The sequence below is a fragment of the Ictidomys tridecemlineatus genome, chromosome 3, assembly GCF_052094955.1.
Source record: "Ictidomys tridecemlineatus isolate mIctTri1 chromosome 3, mIctTri1.hap1, whole genome shotgun sequence".
NCBI lineage: Eukaryota > Metazoa > Chordata > Mammalia > Rodentia > Sciuridae > Ictidomys > Ictidomys tridecemlineatus.
This window is the reverse complement of record NC_135479.1, coordinates 32,266,062-32,287,333: the sequence shown is the minus strand read 5'-3', so window position 1 is coordinate 32,287,333 and position 21,272 is coordinate 32,266,062. Positions and strand designations below refer to the sequence as shown.

At 47.2% G+C, this 21,272-nt stretch overlaps 1 protein-coding gene and 1 long non-coding RNA gene across 3 annotated transcripts; one reads left to right on the top strand and one right to left on the bottom strand.

Annotated features, from left to right (window-relative positions):
• Positions 1 to 1,149: 1,149 nt before the first annotated feature.
• Lpo (lactoperoxidase) lies at positions 1,150 to 19,791 on the bottom strand. Its single transcript, XM_013357129.4, has 12 exons — positions 19,658 to 19,791; positions 17,736 to 17,823; positions 15,196 to 15,356; positions 14,570 to 14,687; positions 14,096 to 14,225; positions 13,187 to 13,393; positions 11,665 to 11,989; positions 9,911 to 10,071; positions 4,004 to 4,256; positions 2,950 to 3,123; positions 2,055 to 2,292; positions 1,150 to 1,858 (listed from the first exon to the last, which is right to left on the bottom strand). The coding sequence occupies exons 1-12, from the start codon at positions 19,731 to 19,733 to the stop codon at positions 1,651 to 1,653; spliced, it is 2,139 nt and encodes a 712-aa protein (XP_013212583.3). The 5' UTR covers positions 19,734 to 19,791; the 3' UTR covers positions 1,150 to 1,650.
• Positions 15,007 to 17,434, top strand: LOC144376083 (uncharacterized). Of its 2 annotated transcripts, XR_013436148.1 has the most exons (3): positions 15,007 to 15,301; positions 16,300 to 16,553; positions 17,101 to 17,434. It is a non-coding gene; the product is annotated as an uncharacterized LOC144376083 (long non-coding RNA). The 2 variants fall into 2 exon arrangements; XR_013436147.1 differs by lacking the exon at positions 16,300 to 16,553.
• Positions 19,792 to 21,272: the final 1,481 nt, after the last annotated feature.

Below are 21,272 nucleotides of genomic sequence, written 5' to 3'. Positions count from 1 at the left end.
ACCTGTGGAACAGGAACACGGTCCCCAAGCCCTGATGTTCATTCATTATTCTGGCAAATGTTTACTACATGCTCCGACTGTGTCAGGTGCTGGGAAACAGAGGGGACACAACCCTGTCCTGTCGGGGAGAAGGATCAGAGGGCTGGCAGGAAGACCTTCCCCAGATGACAGGGAACCTCTGGGTCCTGCATCCTACCACCTGGGACAGTGATTCAGAGGAAATCGAGATGGTGGAATCCTCTTTCCAGATTTCAAATCACCAGGCCCCTAGAGCAAGGACAGCAGATGGCTGGGTCTGGAGGACAGGGCCAGTTCGAGGGAGAGGAGGCATCCCCCACCTCAGGATCCGGACCCCCGTATCCGACTGGTGTAGCCCCTCTCCTGCCCTTCTGTCTTTCCACATAGAGGGAGGGGTACCTGCTACTGGAAGCCAAAGGTGTGTGGGATGTTGGGGCCTAGTGTACTTATGGGCCCCCAAGTGAAGCTAGGCCCTCACTGTGGTGAGTGGCAGGATGAATACCAGTCACCTCCATGTCACTGATGAAGAGAGGGCTGTGTGGAGAGGGGAAGTAGGCATCAGTCAGGCCCTCAGCCCAGGTCTTCTGCCCTGGGCTGTTCCCACAGGACAGCTGAGTGTCTCCTACTCCTACCTGTTAGTCACCTGGGCTGACCTTCCTTTGGAGGGCCATTTAAAAAAAAAAAAAAAAAGAATGTATGAAAATGCACTGGGCAGCAGCTCAAGGAATGTTCTGGAATTGCCCCTTCAGAGGCTTGACAGGCTCTAAGGACTGCACAGGAAGAAGAGGGTATTTCCCAGAGGGTAACGAGAAATGAATTCTAGCTGCAGGGAAACCCAGGCTTGGTTTCCCTTCCTGTTTTGTCCCTGTAACCCCCCCCCCACACACACACATCCCCCTCCTGAGGCCTTCTTCTGCTACTCCATGGCCATTGCTTCATGTCCCCAGGAGCCCCCTGCGGCCTCCCTTCTTTGAGAGTTCTTGGAAATCCCACCCAATCACTCCTCTCACCCCACACACCCATGCACAAGACAGTGTAGGGCCAGCCACTCTGGACTGTAAGCATCTAGTTACTTATCTGGCAGTGTTCCAAGGCCTGCCTTCAGAAAGGAGCAGTGCCCTTGCTAACGCCTTTCATCCACTATCAGCTGTTTATTGAGCACATAAGTGAGCTGAACACCATGCTGAGTGTCTTGGGCTCTACGTAGAAGCAGGAGGAAGTCCCTGGCTTGGGAAGTTCACAATCTCGTCTGGGAGGAAGGAGGAAGGATCAGAGTCCAAGGCCCCAGCCCCAGCCCCAGCAATGATTGTTCAGGGGAGAGGATGGGTGACATCAGGCAAGCTGGACTGGCAGGCCATCCTGGGGGTCTGAGTCTTGATAAAAAGACAATTTCCTGGGGCTGAGGGAATGGGCGTGGAAGTGGTAAGAGCCAAGTAGATGAGCTCCGGAGGCTGAAATGGCACCCTTGGGCTTGAGTGAGCTGTTCATCTGCAAGACAGGCCTGGCTAAAGGAAAGGGCAGGGACTGGGGTGTGGAGTTCTAAGGGCCCAGGACATTGAACTTGCTTGAAATGGCAACATGGGCCAACAGGGGAGTTACTGTGCAATGCGGGAGGCCATGGCCCCAAAACACCTAATTCTCCACTGAGGCCCAGGGTGAGAGGTCCAGCGTATCAATGGCTGAGCAGTTTACAAAGTCTTGGGGGTAGCTGTTGGCCTGGAATGGGTTCGGTGGGACTGTGGTGATGTGAGTGTTGTCACAGACAAGGCGTGAGAAGGACATTTTTCGCAGAGAGTCTTGCTGCTTCTCTGTGAAGACCCCAGGGTTTTCCCACCAGAACCTGCAGAGACAGAAGCGGGGTCACTCCAGAGTCACATCCAGCTGCTGGCCTCTCCCCACTCTGCCAAAGGAGGTCACTGGGCACATGAAAAGCTCCACCTGTGCTGGAGCTGGAGTTAGTCCTGGCACAGGACAGTGGCCCAGTCACCTCAGAGAAGGGCTCCATCCAGGCCTCCTGTTTTGGAGGTGTCACTTGCCTGTCTCCATCGCGAATCCGCTGGAACTGCTGGCCCAGGAGGCAGGCCAGGAGAGGCCCCACTCGGCCTCCTTCTACCAGGGGCTCAGCAATGGCCCCTATCCAGATGTCGATGTTGTCAGGGGTCTTGTAGAGATCCAGTAAGCTTCTGGCCAGCCTCTCATTCCTCAGCACAGCACTCAGCTCCTCTAGCGTCTGTGGCTGTGAGAGGTGACAATAGCCTCTCCAGGAGTTGTACCCTGGGGGTGGAGAGGCTGAGGCTGTTTCATCCCAAGGACTTCCTGCTCATGGTTCCCCTTGGGGACAGACCCACTCCAGCTCCATAAGCCCCCAAAGTCTAGACTCACAGTCTTTGGGACAGGGGAAGTAGTGAGCCGTGGTTTTCTGTGTGTGGCACTGCAGTTGGGGAATAACTAGCAGCTTCCCTGGTGATTGCTACGGGCCCTAAGCTAAGCACTGTACAAATGTATAAACTGAAGGAGAGAAATGGCCCAGAACTAGTAAATGGCACAGCTGGGATTTGAACTTGGGCAGTTTGATTCTTAACTACATTAAATTGCCATTATGGGTATCAAAAAAAGTTCCAGTGGTCATTGGCTTCTCTCTATTGTTTTCTTAATGTTTTCTGGGATTCTAAGCTCATTTACAAGGTAGTTAGTTGTTGATCTCCTTTTCAGCAGAGGAACTCCAAGATGGTACCAGGTATGTGCTCCTGTCTCTGCATTAGGGAAAATGAAAGATTCCATTTCAGGGATGAGCAACATGGGTTTTAAAAAACTGGCCTGCCTTCTGTTTCAGAATCGATCAGATACTCAGGGTTACAGAGGAGAATCTCCAGGGACCCTAGAAAATAGCTACAAGTGCTCCAGGCTGGGCCAGACCCTAGGCCCACTTACCAGGCTGCCCGTGGTCCCGGCAGCGCTGGATGTTGATGGCAGCCAGGTCGAAGCCATGGATGGTGTGCCTCGGCTGGAAGAGCTTGTTGCGTACTTCTCCTGTCATCATTTTATTCTGACTCATCAACTTGGCCTTCTTGGCCAGCAGGCCCCGAACCAGAGGATCAATTCCACCTGCAACGGGAGATCCAGAGGTCATCCTTAGGATGGAAGAGGAAGAGGACGTCTCCCACAGCCAGCCCCTCCCTCCACCAGACAAATTACCTGTCTAAAATAGGGCTAATAAACATCCCTGGCTGGAAACAGCAAGAGAAGAAGATAACACAGGTGAGCTCAGGGAAAGGGGAGTCCAGATTGCCCACTCCTGGGGTGGTAGGAAGGGCCATTCATGGGACGGTGGCATGAATATAAGTATCAAGACTGTTTTCAAGTTCTGGTTCATCGAGTCAACTCCTTCTCTTTCCATATATTGCCCTGAAGAACACTGCAGCACGGAAAGATGGGGGTGGGGGAGGGGTGGGGGAGGGGGGATGGGGAGGTGCACATCTTTAAGAAATGGCCCTGGCTTGCTAGGCCCTTACTAAGCTAGTTTCAGCACAGAACAGACAGGGGTAAAGGACAGTTGCATCTAACCTCTGGCACCTCATGGGGTGGAAGGTTCTAGAAGAGAGCAGAGAAGAGCTATTTGAGAAGACCATGAACTCTGTCTTCAGAGGGCAGAGAAGCTCTAGGTCATAGAGAAGAGGTAAGGAAATCCCAGGCAGCTTACAAGTTAGAAGGAGGAAAGGAATAACTGATAACCTCTTGTGTGTTAGGAATCATTTTAGGGGTCTCTACACATCTATTTCCTTTAACTGATATCCTGACGAGATGGGTACTATTATTGTCCCTATTTTACAAACAAAGGAAAAATGAGGCTCAGTTAGGATGAATTCACTTGCCCAAGGCCCCACAGGAAGTGCTTGCAGTCTGACTTCCAGGCCAGGTGTCCCTAACAGCAAGCTGCAGCCAGGGGGAGTCAGGAGAGGGAGGGCCCTTTCCTGATTGGACATACCGTCTTTGACCATCCTCCAGGTGTTGAAGAAGAGCGTGTGCAGGGGGAGTTCCGGTTCTGGACCCCATGGCTGATAATTCTCATCCAGGCGGGACACAGTAGGGGGGATCTCCAAGTGACCAAAGCGGAACGCAAATGTAAAGACGTTGGAAATTCGGGGATCTACGGATTCATTGTAGCCTTGGTACGGGGGGATCCACTTCTGCATCTCAGCACCTAGCACGATGGGTAGGTAGTCCCTAAAGGTGATAATCTAGAGGGAGAGGCAAATGAGGAAGAAAGAATGTGAGAAGGCTTAAGCCTCTACAGAGGGAGGCTGAAGAGGAGCTGCCACCAAGGGGCATGAGCAGTCAAGGGTGGCAAACAGCCTTTGTACCTTGTTTCAATTCCTATGACCGTGGCAGACATTGTTAATCAAACATGACATTCTTTCTGTGATCTCACATGATTTGTTTCCACATAGGCAAATCAGTCATTTGAATTTGGCATTTGATATATACGTCTCCATGCTTCTTTGCTCTAAGTTTATGACCTTGGTGCGAAAGTGGCAGTGCTCATATGTCATTTAAATGTAACAATGTCATATTATTAAACTTTTCCTCACAGGCCAGGGCAAGAGGGATGATGAACCACAGAAATGAGTCAGGGACCACCAAGGGAACTTCATTCCATCCCCAGTTTTGAAAGAAGTGCTGCACCATAGAGAGGCTGATTCCTGGTTTGGTTTTACTCAAATTAATGAATTACTACAAAAAGAAAAAAAAATCTCAATATTTATCCTTTCTTTCTTTGTCTATATGATGCCTATTTTGACACAGTTTTAAACCTAGAGAGCATTTCCTCTCTGTCAATTAACATTTTCCACGTTTTGACCTAGCTTTCACAATTATTTTAAATGTGTGCAATATTCTAATGCATTCATTGAGATTTACTCTCAGGTTGGTTTCCAGTCTGTCCATGGCTTAGCCTGTGGGGATATCATCCATCCAGCAGGCACTCTGCTCCCCAGGCTGTAGAGGATGCAGGAGACAGAGCCCTGCCTCTGGCCACAGTGACTGGCCCATCTGTGGCTCCAGAACAAGCTGGTATGATTCTGTCTCAGGAATTTAGATTCTGGATATAGCTATTTCAGATGGTGCTTAATTTGAGAGGACAGATGAGATCACATGGGTGGTTATTTTTTTACCATCTGCTGGAAAGCAGAGAAAACCCATCTGCATTGAGAGTGGAGAAGTAGAGAGAGGAGCAGGGAGGAGGGAGCTAGCAAGAGTAGTTGTCCTACTTCCAGATGATTTCCATTTCCTGGTTTAACCCTGGATGAGGCTTTAACCACTTTGCTGACTATGGGGGTCCCAGGAGAAACCTTTCTCATCGTCCATTTGACACTTCGATGGGGTTGAACCTAACTGAACATCTGAACTAGACTGAGTTGTTTTCTTGTAGGCCTCAAAGCCTTGTTATGGATGAACTTGTGTCCCCTGCTCATCCATATGTCAAAGCTTCCAATGTGTGCATATTTGAAGGTGGAGTCTTTAAGGAGGAAACTGAGGTCATAAGGATGGTACCCTTAATCCAGTAGGGCTGGTATCCCTATAAAGAGGGAGAGAGGGAGACAGAGAGGCAGTACAGGAATGAGAATGAACAGAGAAAAGACCAAGAGAGGACATGGGGGAAAGATGACTATAAGCTAAGGAGAAAGACCTGAGGAGAAACCAGACTTGCCAACACCTTGATCTTGAACTTAGCCTCCAGAACTGCCAGAAAATTCTGTATAATCCACCCTAAAATATTGATACTCTAGTATTTTGTTAAGGCAACCCCTAGCAAACTAATACAATATTTAACTCATGCAATCTTCAGGCAGACTTTTTTTTTTTTTTATTCTGTTGGGTGATTTCCTACAAACATCTCCAAAAGCATGATTTTGGGTCCTGATTTTTTTTTAATATGAGAATACATCTCTTTGATTAAAAAAAAAATAGGTGCATGAGACGTCTGGTTTTAGAGTGGAGTAGACTCATTTTACCTTGCTCTACTCTACTGAATTATAATTAAGAACCCTGGAAATTATTCATTAATAAGAGGGCTCTAAAAGCTCACAAAAAGAAGATGGACTGGTTGGGAACCTCAGGACTTGAGGAATGTCAGCTTGAGGAATGTCATATCCACAGACTGGGAGCAGAAGAGGCCGTTGGAGAATAGGAACAGGTAAAGAGAAGCCAAGAAAAGCCTCCTGTCTCCTTCTAAAGCGCTAGGACGAGGGAGAGCCAGCACAGACTCGGGGGAAAGCCCCAGTCCCTGCTTCACTCCCTGAGTCCTGGGGAAGCCCTGCCATCCCAGCCTTCCATCCACAGTCCAGGCTGGCGGGTGGTCTGATCAGCCTGCAGCGGTGGCAGCAGTGAACACTGTGTCCCTTTGCTCTTTACCTTTGATTTTCACCAGGGATACCCAAGTGTGTGGCTTCTGCTTCCCCAGAAGGTTGCTTAGCAACGGCTGACAGCCAGGAAAGAACCTTCTTGCACTGTAGAAAGGACCAGCTGGGGCTAAGTGGGGAGCTCAGAAGCACCAGAAGAATGAAGCAGACCAGGTCAGCATAGGAAGGGCTCAAGAAACTAAGCTGTCACTGGAACTAAAATGAAAGTAGATCAGAACCTACGTGCTAAACCTAAACAAGGTACCTGCATGCTAAAACAGATTTTTTTTTAAATATATATTTTTAAGTTGTAGGTGGACACAATACCTTTATATTATTTATTTTTATGTGGTGCTGAGGATTGAACCCAGGGCCTCACTCATGCTAAGCAAGCACTATAATGCTGAGCCACAACTCCAGCCCCTAAAACAGATTTTAAACAGGATCAAGCATCTCCTAATAGAAAAGCCAAAATGCCTTAAGATACAACTGAAAGTCATTCATAATACCAAGAACCAGGAAAGCCACACTGGTGAGCAAAGACAATCAACTGATGCCTCTAGTGACATGAATGTTGGAATTATCTGATAAAGATTTTTAAAGCAGCCACTTTAAAAATGTCTCAATAACTAATTATTGATTCTCCTCAAGAAAAGAAACGAAGGACAGAATATCTCAGCAAAAAGCAGAAGATGAAAGAGAATGAAATTTATGGGACTGAAAACATAATACTTGAAAAAAAATACTTGAATAGACTCAATAACAGTAGAGTGGACATAACCAAGAATAGAAATGAAGACAGATTAGTAGAATTTACTCAATCTGCACATCAGAGAGAAAATACGCTGATTAAAAAAAGGAAAAAAATAAATAAACCTCCAGCAAGACAGAGTCACTGGTTCTGTAGGACAATAACAAACTATCTAACCTTCATATCAGTGGAGTCCCAGAAGCAGAGGAGAAAGGGAGTGAAACTGAAAAAGGATTTAAGAAAAAAATGCCTGAAATTTTCTCCAAATTGGTGAAGGACATACATTTACACATACAAGAAGAGGAATGAACCCAAAACAAGATAAACCAAAAAGAAGTTCACTCCAAGACACATGACAATTAGATTTATGAAAACTAAACACACAGAAAAAGTTTTAAAAAGTGTCAAAGAGAAGTGATACATTACCTAAAAAGAAATATCAATTCATGTAATAGCAAAATTCTCATCTGAAATCACAGAGGTCAGAATGAAGTGGAACATTTTTTCATGTGCTAAAAGAAAAGAATTGTCAATCCCAAATCTAACATCTGGTGAAACTGTTCCTCTGGAACAAGAAGACAGTAAAGACATTCTCAAATAGAGGAAAGCTAAGAGAATTTACTGCTAGTCCATCTACCCTTAAAGAATGGCTACAAAGCTGGATGTGGTGGTGCATGTCTGTAATTCCAGTGGCTTGGGAGCCTGAGGCAGAAGGATCACAGCTTCGAAGACAACCTTAGCATCTTAGCCAGGATGTGAGCAACCTAGTGAGATCCCATCTCAAATAAAAAAATAAGAAGGGCTGGGGATATAGCTCAGTGGTAGAGCACTTGTCTAGCATGCACAAGGCCCTGAGTTTAGACTTTACAATCACACAATGCATAATGGCAAAAAAAGTAAGCATAATCAATTATTTTCTATCCTATAGGTTTCTTTAATAATATTTTATGACTGGAAGCTCTATATGAGGTGGTGCTAAATGTATATAGAGAAAATACTTAAGAAGAATTAAACTTAAAAAGTGGGTCAAGTAAAAGGAAAGCATTCTGACATTTGCTACCAAAAGCACAATCCACAAGAGAAAAAACTCACAAAAATGAGCCTCATTCAATTTAAAATTAAAAGTTCTTGGTCTGCAAAAGACCTGTTAAGAGGATGAAACCCCCCAAAATAAAACCAAAATCAAACAAAACAAATTACCATGCATATGGAAGAAAAAAATACTTGCAAGTCACATGTCTGATAAAGGACTTGTGTCTAGAATATGTAGAGAACTCTCAAATCTCAATGTTAAAAGACAACAGCCCAAGGATACATGAACAGAACACTGAAGAGGCTACACAAATGGCAAACAAGCACATGAAAATATGTTTAACACCACTAGCCACTAAGGAAATGCAAATTAAAACCACAATGAGATACCACTACAGACCTATCAGTAAGGGTAGAATAAAAGATAATAAGGATATCAAATGTTGAGCAGGATTCAGAGAAACTGGATCATGCATACATTGCTGGTGGGAATGTAAAATGGTACAGCCAGTCTGGAAAATAGTTTGGCAGTTCCTTTTAAAGGCAAAAAAAACTTACCATATGACCCAGTAATGGTACTCTCAGGCATATATTCCCTCAAAAAAAAAATCTTATTTTCACACAGAAACTTATACATGAATGTTCATTGCAGCTTTATTCATAGTAACCTTAAACTGGAAGCTATCTAGATATCCTTCAATAAATGGTGATAATACACACCATGCAGAAGGAAGAACTATAGAAATGCACAACCATTTGAATGAACTTCACAGAAATTATGCTAAATAAAAAAGCCTATCTCAAAAGGATATATACTGCATCATTCCATTTATATAAAATTTGTGAAATAGCATAATTATTGAGATGGAGAATAGATTGGAATTTTGCAGGGGTTAGGGACATAGGGGTGAGGGCGGAGATAGTTCTAAAGGAGTAGCATGAGACGGTGCAGTATCTTTATTGTGGCAGTAGTCACATAAAGCTATACCTGTGCTAAAATTGCATGGAGCTTCACACACACACACACACACACACACACACACACACACGATTCCATTTATGACTAGTAAAACCTGAACAATGTTAACTTCCTGGTTTTGCTACTGTACCATGGCTATGCAAGATGTCAGCACTGGGAGAGGCTGGGTTAAGAGCCCATGGACCTCTCTGTACATTTTTTGTTGGTTTGTTGGCTTGCTTTGCAACTTCTCAAGAAGCTATAATTATTTGAAAGTAAAATGTTTAAAAAGTATATATAGGGTAAATATCAACCCATCATTCCAAGTCTTTCTAGTTAGATGATCAAATCTGCAATACCAGCTGAGTGTGCCCATGACACGTGGGTTAGGTGTGGACAATTAAAAAGGAAGAGAATTAAATCAAAAGAGTACAGGTCACTGCTCTATAGCAGTCCCAGGAGGAATGGTGCCTATAGTCCCAATGCTGGCACCAGGGCAGGCATGCTGAGGCACCAAGGTATGAACAACTCTCTGACACTCTGAACCCAGGGTTTCATTTTGGGACAGAGAAGCTGAAGAAACAAAAGGGGGAGGATTTTAAAGAGCAAGACAAAGGAAGAGAAGCAGTAAGGAGAGGAAGGGGCAGGGAGGTGTGGAGAACAGCAGAGGTGGCTTGGGGTACCACAGTGAGCCGAGGACAGAGCCTGGAGCAGGAACCAGGTGCCTGGCAGTGGGTTCCTGCACCTCCGTACCTGCATGAAGGCTCCCAGGATTTTCCGGGCTTCCTGGTGCAGCTTCTCTCCATCCCATTGAGGGTTGAGTGTCTTCAGTTCCTTGGCCAGCCGGTTGTGCTCTCGAAGAAACAGGGTGTGGGAAGTGGCCAGCAGGATATGCTCTGAGGCTCGGGCATCTCCTGAAAGCCCAGAAGACAGGAAGATAGGTTCTCCCTGAGCAGAACTCGGTGACCAGCACAAAGACATGATAGTGCCCCCAAGATGCTCTCCTGGGGGCCCTCCATCCAAGGGAAGCCAGGTGGAGAGGGATAGGAGAGGGTGGAATCATAGCTTTGCATCTGAATTCTATACATGTATTCTTTAGCTGGGTGATCTTGGGCAGTTTACTTGATATTTCTGAGCCTCAGTCTCATAACTTAGGTGGGAAATTTTTTTTATGAATTAGTACCCAAGTTTCCAAGAAGGGCAGTTCAAATAAACAAACCTAGGGGCTTTTTACTTTGCAGAGTATCTTTGAAAATTTTATGAAAGTAGGTTTGAGGGCAGGAGCCTGGGTAAGGCTGAATTCCTCTGGGTAATAGAGGGAGAAGAATCTGGAGATGGGGCCTGATGGGGAGAAGGAGAGAAGCAAGGAGGGGGAGGCAGTCAAAATGGTGAAGATCGGGTGTCTCACCAGGGGATTTCTCCCTGTGTTCTTTAGGCTTAAGAAAGGCCTGTTAAGGGGCTGGGATTGTGGCTCATCAGTAGAGTGCTCGCCTAGCACGGGCGGGACCCAGGTTCGATCCTCAGAACCACGTAAAAATAAAGGCATTGTGTTTATGCCAAAAAATAAATATTAAAAAAAGAAAGGACTGTTAAGTTTACTAATGCCTGGTGTTAGTGGCTATTTTTATGAAAAACAGGAAAGCACTTGGTTCCATGTTTGGATTGGTGTGTGACCTATGTGGGCATACAATTCAAAAGATCTACCAAAAGTCCTTGGCCTATGGTCTGGCCTTCTGCTTTGTTAGGGTGGCCAGAGATTTGTCTTGGGAAAGTAAATTCTGGAGGGTATGTTTCCAGAAGCCAGGGACACAGAGGACCAGGAGAGCATGAATCCTTGGAACGAACAGAATCAGGAGGACTCTGGTTGTGCACAGATTGTATGGAGTGGTAGGTTTGGGCTAAGGTTCTTCTTAATCTAGAACTTTCTTGTTGAGGAAAATGCCTTAATAAATGTATTAAAAATGAGACCAAAGATTCATCAACAAGAATGTTCACTACCTAAACACCAAGAAAACAAAGAAAAACTAGAATTGCCTCCAAAGAGGATAAAAAAAAAATCAATTTTGGTTAAGATATACCACAGAATATCAGGCAGCCATTAAAAATCTTGTGGTAGAAGAACAGATAATGATGTGGGATATGTTAGGTGAAGACATCAGATTATAGAGCATAATTTATACTGTGACACATAAAACGATGAAGAACTATGTGAGAGAAAAAAACTGGAAAGATTGGCATTAAAATATTAATGATTGTTGGTGGGTGGTGGAATTATATGGATTTTGTTTATGCTTTTCTGGACTTTTACTTGTTATACAGTGAACACACGTTCCTAGATTTTTTTTTTTTCCATCTGGGCCGCTCTGCCAGTCCTGGAGCAGTGCCACAGACATTGGTGCCTTCTTGTGCATTTTCCCAAAAGGATGTTGAGAAGGGAGCAGTGGTAAAGCTTCCCTGGATAATCCCTTGTCCCCAGGCCCATCATTCTCTTCCCAGCCTAGACTCACCTGCCAGGAAGCAGGGCACGCCGGCTGTCTTGTTGATTAACTCGCAGGGGCTAGGCTTCTTGGTGACAAAGGGCAGGTAGGGCAGCCCGTGGTCTGAGAACTCCTCGTTGACAGCCATGAGACCCAGGGGGCTACTGAGGTTGCGCAGATTACTGGCCAGGCTTGGCTCAGAGCCATACACGAAGCTGGCATCCAGGAAGGAGGTTAGAGCATTGATTTGCTCTCGGGCTAGTGACTGGTAGGGTGGAGTGGGGCAGACGAACCCAGCTCGGAAGAAAGGCATGCACTTCCCTTGAGTCTCCAACTTGGGGTCATTAGGTGGGAACTGCAGAGACATTGGGAGTGGGTGACTGGGCAGGAACAACATACTAGACTGACAGCCTCTCCCCCTGGTCAGACTGGATGCAAAGATGTGATGGTACCCTCCTAGAACCCTGGTGCCAGAAACTGACCCCAGATGTCTCCTCAGGGACATTTCACTTCCCTGGCCCAACATGTCATGAAGTTCATTACATCCTTTTGTGTAAAGAGCTGAGAGCAATAACTCATTATTTCACAGCAAGGGCTCTGAATTTCTGGTGGGAAGGATGTCCTAGGATCCCTGGAGAGGGAAGTAGCACATGAGATGGGAAAGGGTTTTGTTAACAATTACTACCAACAAAAGTAACCCTTTGTTTATTCTGGACCCACCAGATGCCAGGCATTAGGCATACTTTATCTCACTTCAGTTCTCAAAACCATGTAAAGTAGACCATTCAGACCCCTTTTATGCATAAGAAAACTGAGACTCAGAAAGGTTAAGTAACTTGCCTAGGCGCTTACAAACTGGAAGGGAAAGATGTGAAATTCAGATCCAGATAGACCTCATTCCACAGCTCCTGTCCTTTATACCACAGCATGGAGCCTTGAATTGTTATTTGAGTGAATAAATAACACTCTAACTGCAAAGCCCACAAATAAGAAGAAAGGTACACCATTACAAGCTCGTCTCCCTGTCTGCTGGACATTGTCATCAATCCTTGCTGCTCATCAAGTTTCAGTTCCTTCTGGGAGACAAAATCATCCTTCAGGATTCCACCAACTTTAAATACAGGATGAACCTCCTGGGATGTTGGGAAAATGTAGAATCTATTTTTCAGTGTTTGGAGGAGCCTTGAGATTTTGCATTTCTAATAAACCCTCAGGTGATACTGATGCTGTTGGGTAGGGGATATAACCCCCCAACCAGCTTCCCAATTTTGCAATTAGTAGTTTACTTGTCCATTTCCCACACTGAGCCGTTGTCCTTGAGAGCAGGAACAGTGTCTTACTCACCTTCAAATCCCAGTGCTTGGTGCATTGTCTGGCACAGCGTAGATGGTTAATGTCTAATTACTGGATAAATGAATGCATGAGGGAGGTTTGGAAAGCTATCAAATCAGCATCCAAGATCCATCATGAGACCCTGGCCTTTAGGCTGGGAATGTCTGTTACATGGGGTGGGCACGAGGCTTGTCAAGGATGTCCACCTGCTGGGGCTTACCATGATGGGGAAGCAGTTGCCTCCCTGGATACAGTACTCATCACACTGGGTTTTGGAGTACTTGCTACTCCCCATCTCTGTATTGGGGGCAAAGTCCAGATCGTGGTCCACAACTTGACCCCACTGCATGAAGAGCAGGGACCTGTTTTGATCCAGAACATCATCCTCGTTCAGATAACCAGCAATCTGATTGGATACCTCCCGGGCCTACAGATGCAGAGAGAAAAGGAGGGCAGATTGAAGGAAAAAGTGCTTTGAGGATTCAGAGTCAATTTATTGAGCACAGTGAGCTTGTGAGGTGGGTAGCATTAGTCCACTTTGGAAATAAGGAGAGTGAATCCTAGAGAGGTGAAGTCAATGCTCTCAGGTCCTGGCAGGCATGGTACTGAATCCAGGTCTGTATCCCTTGACCATGCCCAAGGTCAGTGCTTTCTCCACTACTGAGAGGGGAAACAAAAGCCGGCTGCCCCTGAAGTAAGTGCCACAGAGGGGCCAGGTGTCTGGGCGTAGGACAGGGGCTCTGGGGAGGTGCTGCCAACTCAGTTGAGGCCAAGAGATAGGACCCCCCAGGCAAATGACAGCTGATGCACCCCAGGGGCTGGGGCAGGGTAGGCAGGAGCAGGATGGGGCAGGGAAGCCATCTGCCCGGAGACCCCAGGGTATCTGGCCTGTGGCAGCTGGGACGTGACCATCACGTGGCTGGACCCCAGGCTCTGCTGCCCTCTAGTGACATTTTGGGGAACAACCCACATCATCTCTACTGGTGACTCCGCCGTGCATCCCTCTAGCCTCCCACCTATTTCTTTTCGTTTCCCTTGCGTGTTTGGGGCGTGCATCGGTCCCCCTCTGGTCTCCCATCCTTCACCCGCATCCTCGAGGGCGCGCCCCACCCTGCCCGTCGGCGCTCACCAGCGGGAGCGGGAAGCCGTTCCGCGTCCTCCCCGGCGTCCACCCGTAGGGCAGGGAAAGCCCGTCCTGGTACTCGGCGGGCAGCCAGCGAGCCAGGGCCCTGTTGGCGGCGCCCAGCGCCGGCTTCCTCCTGGAACCCAGCAAGACGGTCTCAGCCCTGGCCATCGGTTCAGTAGCACTGAGTCCCTGAGGCCTGGGGTTCCAGGACGCACGACCCCGATGGGGACGAAGCCGGGAGCTCTGACCCAAAAAGGGGACACCTGGAAGGTGCCTCTTAAATGTGGGGTCCTGATCCCCACCCTCAAGGTGCGGGCCTCCTATGACCTGGTGAAAGGGGACACTTCCCGAGGGATACCGTGGCTCACTGGAGACATGCAATCTTTAGAAGGATCCAGAAGGACAAGGCAGTGGGCAGGTGGGCTGGGCGTGGTGGATGGAAGGCTCTGTCCCCCACACCCACCCCGGCCCAGTCACCTGTTGTTACAGTCTCCCGTGATGGTGCGGTAAGGACTGTCCATGTCGCATTTCTCTACAGGAGCAGGGGCTTCACAGCCCACCTCCCAAGAGAGCAAAGTCAAGTTCAGGCTGGAGCCTAAAACAGAAGGGACACCAAAGGGACCGGGTTCTTTTTCCATTCTGAGGCAGGAAACAGGGTGTCAGCTCCCGGTTACCCGGAACAAGATAGAGATCTCATCACTTGCTAGATAATACCAGTAAATCCACCTGACAGAGGAGGCTTAAATGTTGCCTCCACTGACAGAAGTGGTGACACCCGGTTTGGAACAGGGAGCCTGTGTTTATTGAAGTTAGCACTTCCTCCAAGTAGAGGCCTCACAGATGGTATTACACAAAGAACACCCACACCCCCTCATTAGGAGCTGGCAATGTGACCTTGGTAGGTCTGAGTTCATTCATCTGCAAAGACAGCAGTGGTCTAGCTGTCCTCTAAGCACCTCCTCGCTCTGCCAGTCTGGCCTATAGCTCTCAGGAGGAAAGGAATGCCAGCTTCTAGCAGGCAGTGCAGCTCTTGGCAGCCTCTGCTCTTTTCTGTGGGGAGATGATTTCCTCCTGACCCCAGAGGGCTAGTGAGTTTTCTGTACCTGTGACATTGGTCAAGGACGACTCCTGCCTCAGTCTCTTTAAGGACTCCTCCCACACCTGCCCATTGCGGATAGCTACTCGGGTTCGGCCTTTGGCTTGCTTGAGGTACTGTGAGAGATGTGGGGTGGTGGGAGTCTCAGAGCTCAGGGAGGACTTCAGCCTACAATGGAGAGCAACAGGGGGTCGTGTAGAATGGAGTTGGTGGCCCATTGGAGGAGCGTGGAGATGGTGTGTGCACAGGGAGGAGCCCCCGGGTGTGGGCAGCACTTAGGATCCTTTCTTCATTTTTCTTCTAACACCTCTGGAAAACCTCTTCAGGGAAAAGGAAGCTACTGTGGTCGTTAGGTGTGTGCCAAGCTCTGAGGGAAGGTGGGGAAATGGATGAGAGCAGTCCCAGAGGGTAGCACTGGGCTGGCCTGAAAACTACCTAGGACCTATGACATAGACTTGAGGAACCCCTTGTTTTAAATTAGGTATATATGACAGCAGAATGCATTTTGATTCATTGTAAACAGCTGCAGCACAACTTTTCATTTTTCTGGTTGTACACAATGTAGCATTGATCCATATGTGTAGTCATATATGTACCTTGGGTAATGATGTCCATCTCATTCCACCATCTTTCCTGCCCCCATGCCCCCGCCCCAACCCTCCCTCCCCTTTGCCCAATCAAAGTTCCTCCATTTTTTCTATGTGCCCCTCTCTCATTATGGATCAGCATCCACTTATCATAGAGGACATTCGGCCTTTGTTTTTTTGGGATTGGCTTACTTCGCTTAGCATGATTTTCTCCATCTCCAGCCATTTATCTGCAAATGCCATAATTTTATTCTCTTTAAATACTGAGTAATATTCCATTGTGTATTATGCCATAGTTTCTTTATCCATTCATCTATTGAAGGGCACCTAGGTTGGTTCCACAGTTTAGCTATTGTGAATTGAGCTGCTGTAAACACCGATGTGGCTGTTACTATAGTATGCTGATTATACTGAGTAATGGGATAGCTGGGTCAAATGGTGGTTCCACTCCAAGTTTTCTAAGGAATCTTCACACTGATTGTTAGATTGTGAACTTGCCCTTTCTTATCCCTCCCTTCCCCCAGCTCAGCCGCCAAGGAGGAGGAAGAGGGGAAGTCCAGGAAAGAGGGAGAAGGTCACTGGGCTCCCTCCCCAAGCCATTCTGAGCTGAGGGAAGTGAGCAGCCTGGGGCTTTGTCTCATGCTGACCTTTTAATTCCTGAAATGATACTGCTCTGGACCAGAAGTGACTAGAGAACATTTCATCATCATAAAGTCACCCAAAGAGTTATGGGACTGCTTCAGAGCTCATTCAAGGGCAAGGAGGAGAGAAGCCCTAGGTATAGTATTAGGGACAGAATAAGAGGAAAGAATAAGGGTATTTCTGCTGGGTGCATGGTCCCTCTTGTCTCTTGTCAGCTCTCAATGGAATGTGGGTGTCCTGAGTGCAGGAACTCAGTCTTCCTTGTGTATGTCATGAGTCCCAGTCCCTTCATGGGTGGAGGGTGGCTGATTGTGCTGGTGCCCTGGGGGATCCCAGGCTCTCTTGAGTGTGTTCTTTCCCTAGTTGTTGTCAGTGCAGCCACTAATAGCTGACCCTGTGACCTCGTTGGGCACTTTTTTTCTGAGCCACTGGAGCTCCCTGGCTGGAGGTCCCCAGGAGTAACACGAGTATGCTCCAGTACCTCCCTGTAGCCCCTAGCCTGCAGCCACATCTGCATGATGTGTGTAGGCAAAAGCCTTGCTCCTATTCTCCAAGCTGGGACAGACTTTGGGGTACACCTTATACTCCAGGTCTCCCTGTGCATCAGGCTGAAGTTAGACTTGAACCCACATCCTCACTTAACTTCCTTCTTTTACTTCTCTTCCCTTCTCTTTTCATTACAGCTTCCCTGGGAGACCTCCCGTTCAGAATTACCTGCAAGCAAATCCAGGCCTTGGTTCTGCTCTTGGGGAACCTGACCCAAATTAGTCCATATTAATTAAATGAATGAAGATCTTCTGGCGAGGCCCAGTGGCTCTTGCCAGGCATGGTGGCACTTGCTTATAATCCCAGCTACTCAGGAGACTGAGGCAGGAGGATTGCAAGTTAGAGGCCCACCTGGGCAATTTAGCAAGACCCTGTCTCAAAGTAAAATGAAAAGCATTGGGGATGTAGCTCAGAGGTAGACTGCTCCTGGATTCTATCTTCAGTACTGCAAATAAAACAAAGCAACAAAAAGACCTTCTACTTGGAGTCTTTCTGAGATGAGTACACATAACCCAAGGAAACATTAGGCCACACAGAAAGAAGTCTCTACAGGACTAGATGAGATGTCCCTTCTAGATACTTTAGAGGCTGAGGATTTTTGGAGATGGGAGCTATTGTCCCTCCTTGACACATACTTGGGGGTGAGGGGCAGGCGGAAGGACAAGCTTTATAATTGCTTTGGCTCACTGGCTTGTCAGAGCTGACCTAGATACGCTGGTTGTTACCAGGAATCCTGTGAGGGGAAGTACGCGTAAGCGTCTCATACACATACCTGGTTCGGGAATCCAGGAAGGCCTTGTTGACTTGGACCTTGACCTGACTCACAGCATCAGAGATGGAAGCAGTGCTGTTGAACTGAGCTTGCGGGTGGGGAGGAAGGAAGAAGCAGAGCATCAGACACCACTCACTGGAGAACCTCTTGTTTCTGTCTCCTTCTTTCTCAGTCATTATCCCCACCAATCAAATCTGAGCAGTCAGAAGATCAAGACTAAGAAACTTTGAGAAGACCCTTTAAGGGATGGAAGCACAGAATGGGATGAGTACTCTCTAATCTTCAACAAGATGTCAAAATTACTCTTCCAAATTCTTCTTGAACACCCAGTGATGAGATTATTGAGTATCTGATGTAACCACCCAAGTTGTCTTGGGCTCCCAGGCTAGGGGGATTTTTTTCTGGCTCCTTGGGGTGATGGTTCCATGGACCATTAAACAAGTCTGTCAAAAAGTTGACTGAGCTGACATGGTGACACTGTAATGCCAGATTCGTGGGACCCCAATAGACCTCCGGGAGCTGAATCCGATGCAATCACACAAGAGTCTTTGTTGCAAGCTGAGCCTGGACTCACAACCGTTTCTGACACAGCGGTCCCAGAGAGAGAGAGTCCCAGTCCTTTTTCCAGTGAGATCTTATAGGTTTGGGGGGGATACTCTATGCGTCACAACATCACACAGCAAATCATTCCATACTGCGGGAAAGTCAAACAACAACTCTTCACATTGATTAGCACATTCACTGGTGGGAACAAGTTGGGTAGGGGTGATTGGTTAGTATAAGAGGGAGATTCCTTTGAACTGATTGGTTTAGGCCATGAGGGGTGTACGTGCTGAACTACATGGTTTCCCAACATGTTATCAACCACCATGAACTACTGGAGGGTCATCTGGCACCCAGGTATTTTCCCTGTCTCATGCTGATTGGAGGTGGCTAGGGGGGTTGCTATGGGTCCTCACCTAGCCTAACTGATTCAGGGACACCTGGCACCGCAGACCTCTCCTGTTATTTACAGACAAACAACTCAGCAGGGTGGGTATGTGCTTAGGAGTGCTCTGTGGGTTTTTCCCAGGACAAGGATCACGCCCCTTCCTTAGGACAGGCCTTGAGGTAGAAGCTGCTGTTATTTATTTATTTTCAAAAATGGAGTCATCAGTTTCTCAGAACACACCTGTAATTCCAGGGACTTGAGAGGTGGAGGCAGGAGCATTGCAATTTCAAAGCTAGCCTCAGCAAATTAGTGAGGCCCTAAGCAACTTATCAAGACCCTATCTCAAAAGAAAAAATAAAAGGGCTGGGGATGTGGCTCAGTGGTAAAATACCCCTGGGTTCAATTCTTAGAACAAAATAAAATAAAATAAAATAACTGATCATCAGGACTCTGAAGTAGGGAAGGGAATGGCATGAAGGTAGAGGCAGGATTCTTTGTTTTCATTCCTTTTGGAGTCTGGAGTGTAAGGGGTAGTCTCCATTCTCTGAACAAGGAGAATATGGTGGATTGAAGATCCGTCCAAAACTCATTGCCACTTGGAACCTCAGAATGTGATCTTATGTTTGCAAATAATCTTTGCAGATATAAAATGAGGTCAAACTGGATAAAAGGTGAAACCTAAATCCAACCCTAAATTTTGTGAGTAGAGAAGTAGACACACAGAGCAGGCCATGAGAAGGCTGAGGCAGAGACTGGAGTCATGCAGCTGTGACTGGAGGACATCAAGGATGCCTAGAGCCACTGGAAGCTGCAAGAGGCAAGGAAGGATCCTCCTCTAGACTCTTCAGAGGGAGCATGACCTTGCCATCACCTTGATTTTGAATTTCTAGCCTCCTGGATTGTAAGAGTATAAATTTCTGTTGTCCTCAGTCACCCGTGTATGCTGCTTTGTTACAGCAGCCCCAGGAAGCAAATACAATGTGGCACTTACCACTTGTGTTAGATGCTGCAGCCTGGAGTGAGATCAGGAAAGTCAGGAAGGCTGGGAGCCAGAGAAGGACCCTCATCACTAAAAGAGATTCAGGAATACGGTGAGTCTCTCTGGAGCTCTAGTGGTGGGGACCGAACTGCAGAAAGGAGAAAAAGCCCCAGAGAACACCAGACACCTTAACATGGGAACAGGAAAGGGAGAACCACACGAACTCATTAAGCATCTATTGTATACACAGGCTCAAGTATACAGTAGGTACTGAGAGAGAGATGAAAGAGGCAATGGTGGGATTCAGACTTAAGGCCCTGAGTTGTAGTTCTGTATTTGCTGTAGCCTTGATCTGTGATCTTGCCCAGTTACTTAAACTTCTCTAGGCCCCTGGCCGGCCCAGTAAAGGGTGAGACCGAGTGATCCAGGATGTTTGATTCTGCCCTGACATCCTGTGATCTGAGATCCTATACCTGTTTTGTGCCTGATCCTACATGAGAAATGTTGTTACAAACTTCTTAGAGAGCTCTCTCCTCCCTCCAGGACATTTTCTTTCCTTCCCGTCAGTCTCCACTGGTATAGCACCAGAGTGGTGTGCCCAAGAGGCAAACACTCCATGCCCCTCTTCAAAAACCCCACAGGACTTTCTCTTCCTGCAGAGAGTCAATTTGGTGGGAAGGGTCCCCTGAGCCCACAGCTGTGTCCCAGGCTTCTTGGAGAGATTCTGGTTCCTGAAGTAACCCCTTCAACATGGCATTTAACTCTGAACCTAAAGCAGCAGAGTAAAAATTTGACAAACTTTGTCTTTTTTCAGTGTTGGGGATCGAAGCTAGGCAAGCACTCTGTCACTGAGCTACATCCCTAGCTGTATGCCTGGCCCTGGGCAGCCTTGTCTTCTGATGAGGGTTTTCATTGGGCTGAGTGAAGTTGACTTAAAAGATCTTTTGAGGAGATTCTAGCTGCACTCTGGGGCAGGGGGTGCCATGGTGTGCAGATGGGATATGGTGTCGTTATACCAGGCTCTTGACAGGATCCTCAGCCTTCACAAGAGGGTCTGGCTTTTCTCTACATCATGATGTTCCCTGGTTGGACTCCAGAAACTGTCCAGGAGAACAACCTCAGATGGGCCACCCCTTTCATATCTGTGCAAAGCTCCCTGCAGTTCTGAAGCTTTGCCTCAGAGCATCCCAGCCCACCTCCCAGACACTCCCCAAAGCGCCTCCCCATGGGCCAGCCCGGACCAGAGAAAGAGAACCATACCTCAATACCTCAATCTTCCCCTCTGCCCTTGTCTCCCCAACCCCTGAGTGATCTTTATTTGTTGAATATATTTTTTTTGTAAACAAACTTTAGAAAGAAGGCAAGATAAGAGAAAATATCTCTCTGGCCAAGAACTTCCCCCTGACCCCCCCCCCCAGGGAGAATTCTCCAACAGTTCAACCCCTCAGTGGGCTCTTGTCTTTAGAAGTGTATGGTCCTGAGTTGGAAAAGCTGACTCTGACCTTCTCTCCCTGTTTCCCTTTCTTTGTGGGTGCGAGGACCACTTGAGGGTTCACTGAGTCAACAGAAATCTGCCCTTTCAGGCAAACAAAGATGTTGGTTTGGAAGTAAAAGGTTTGGTTGGCTT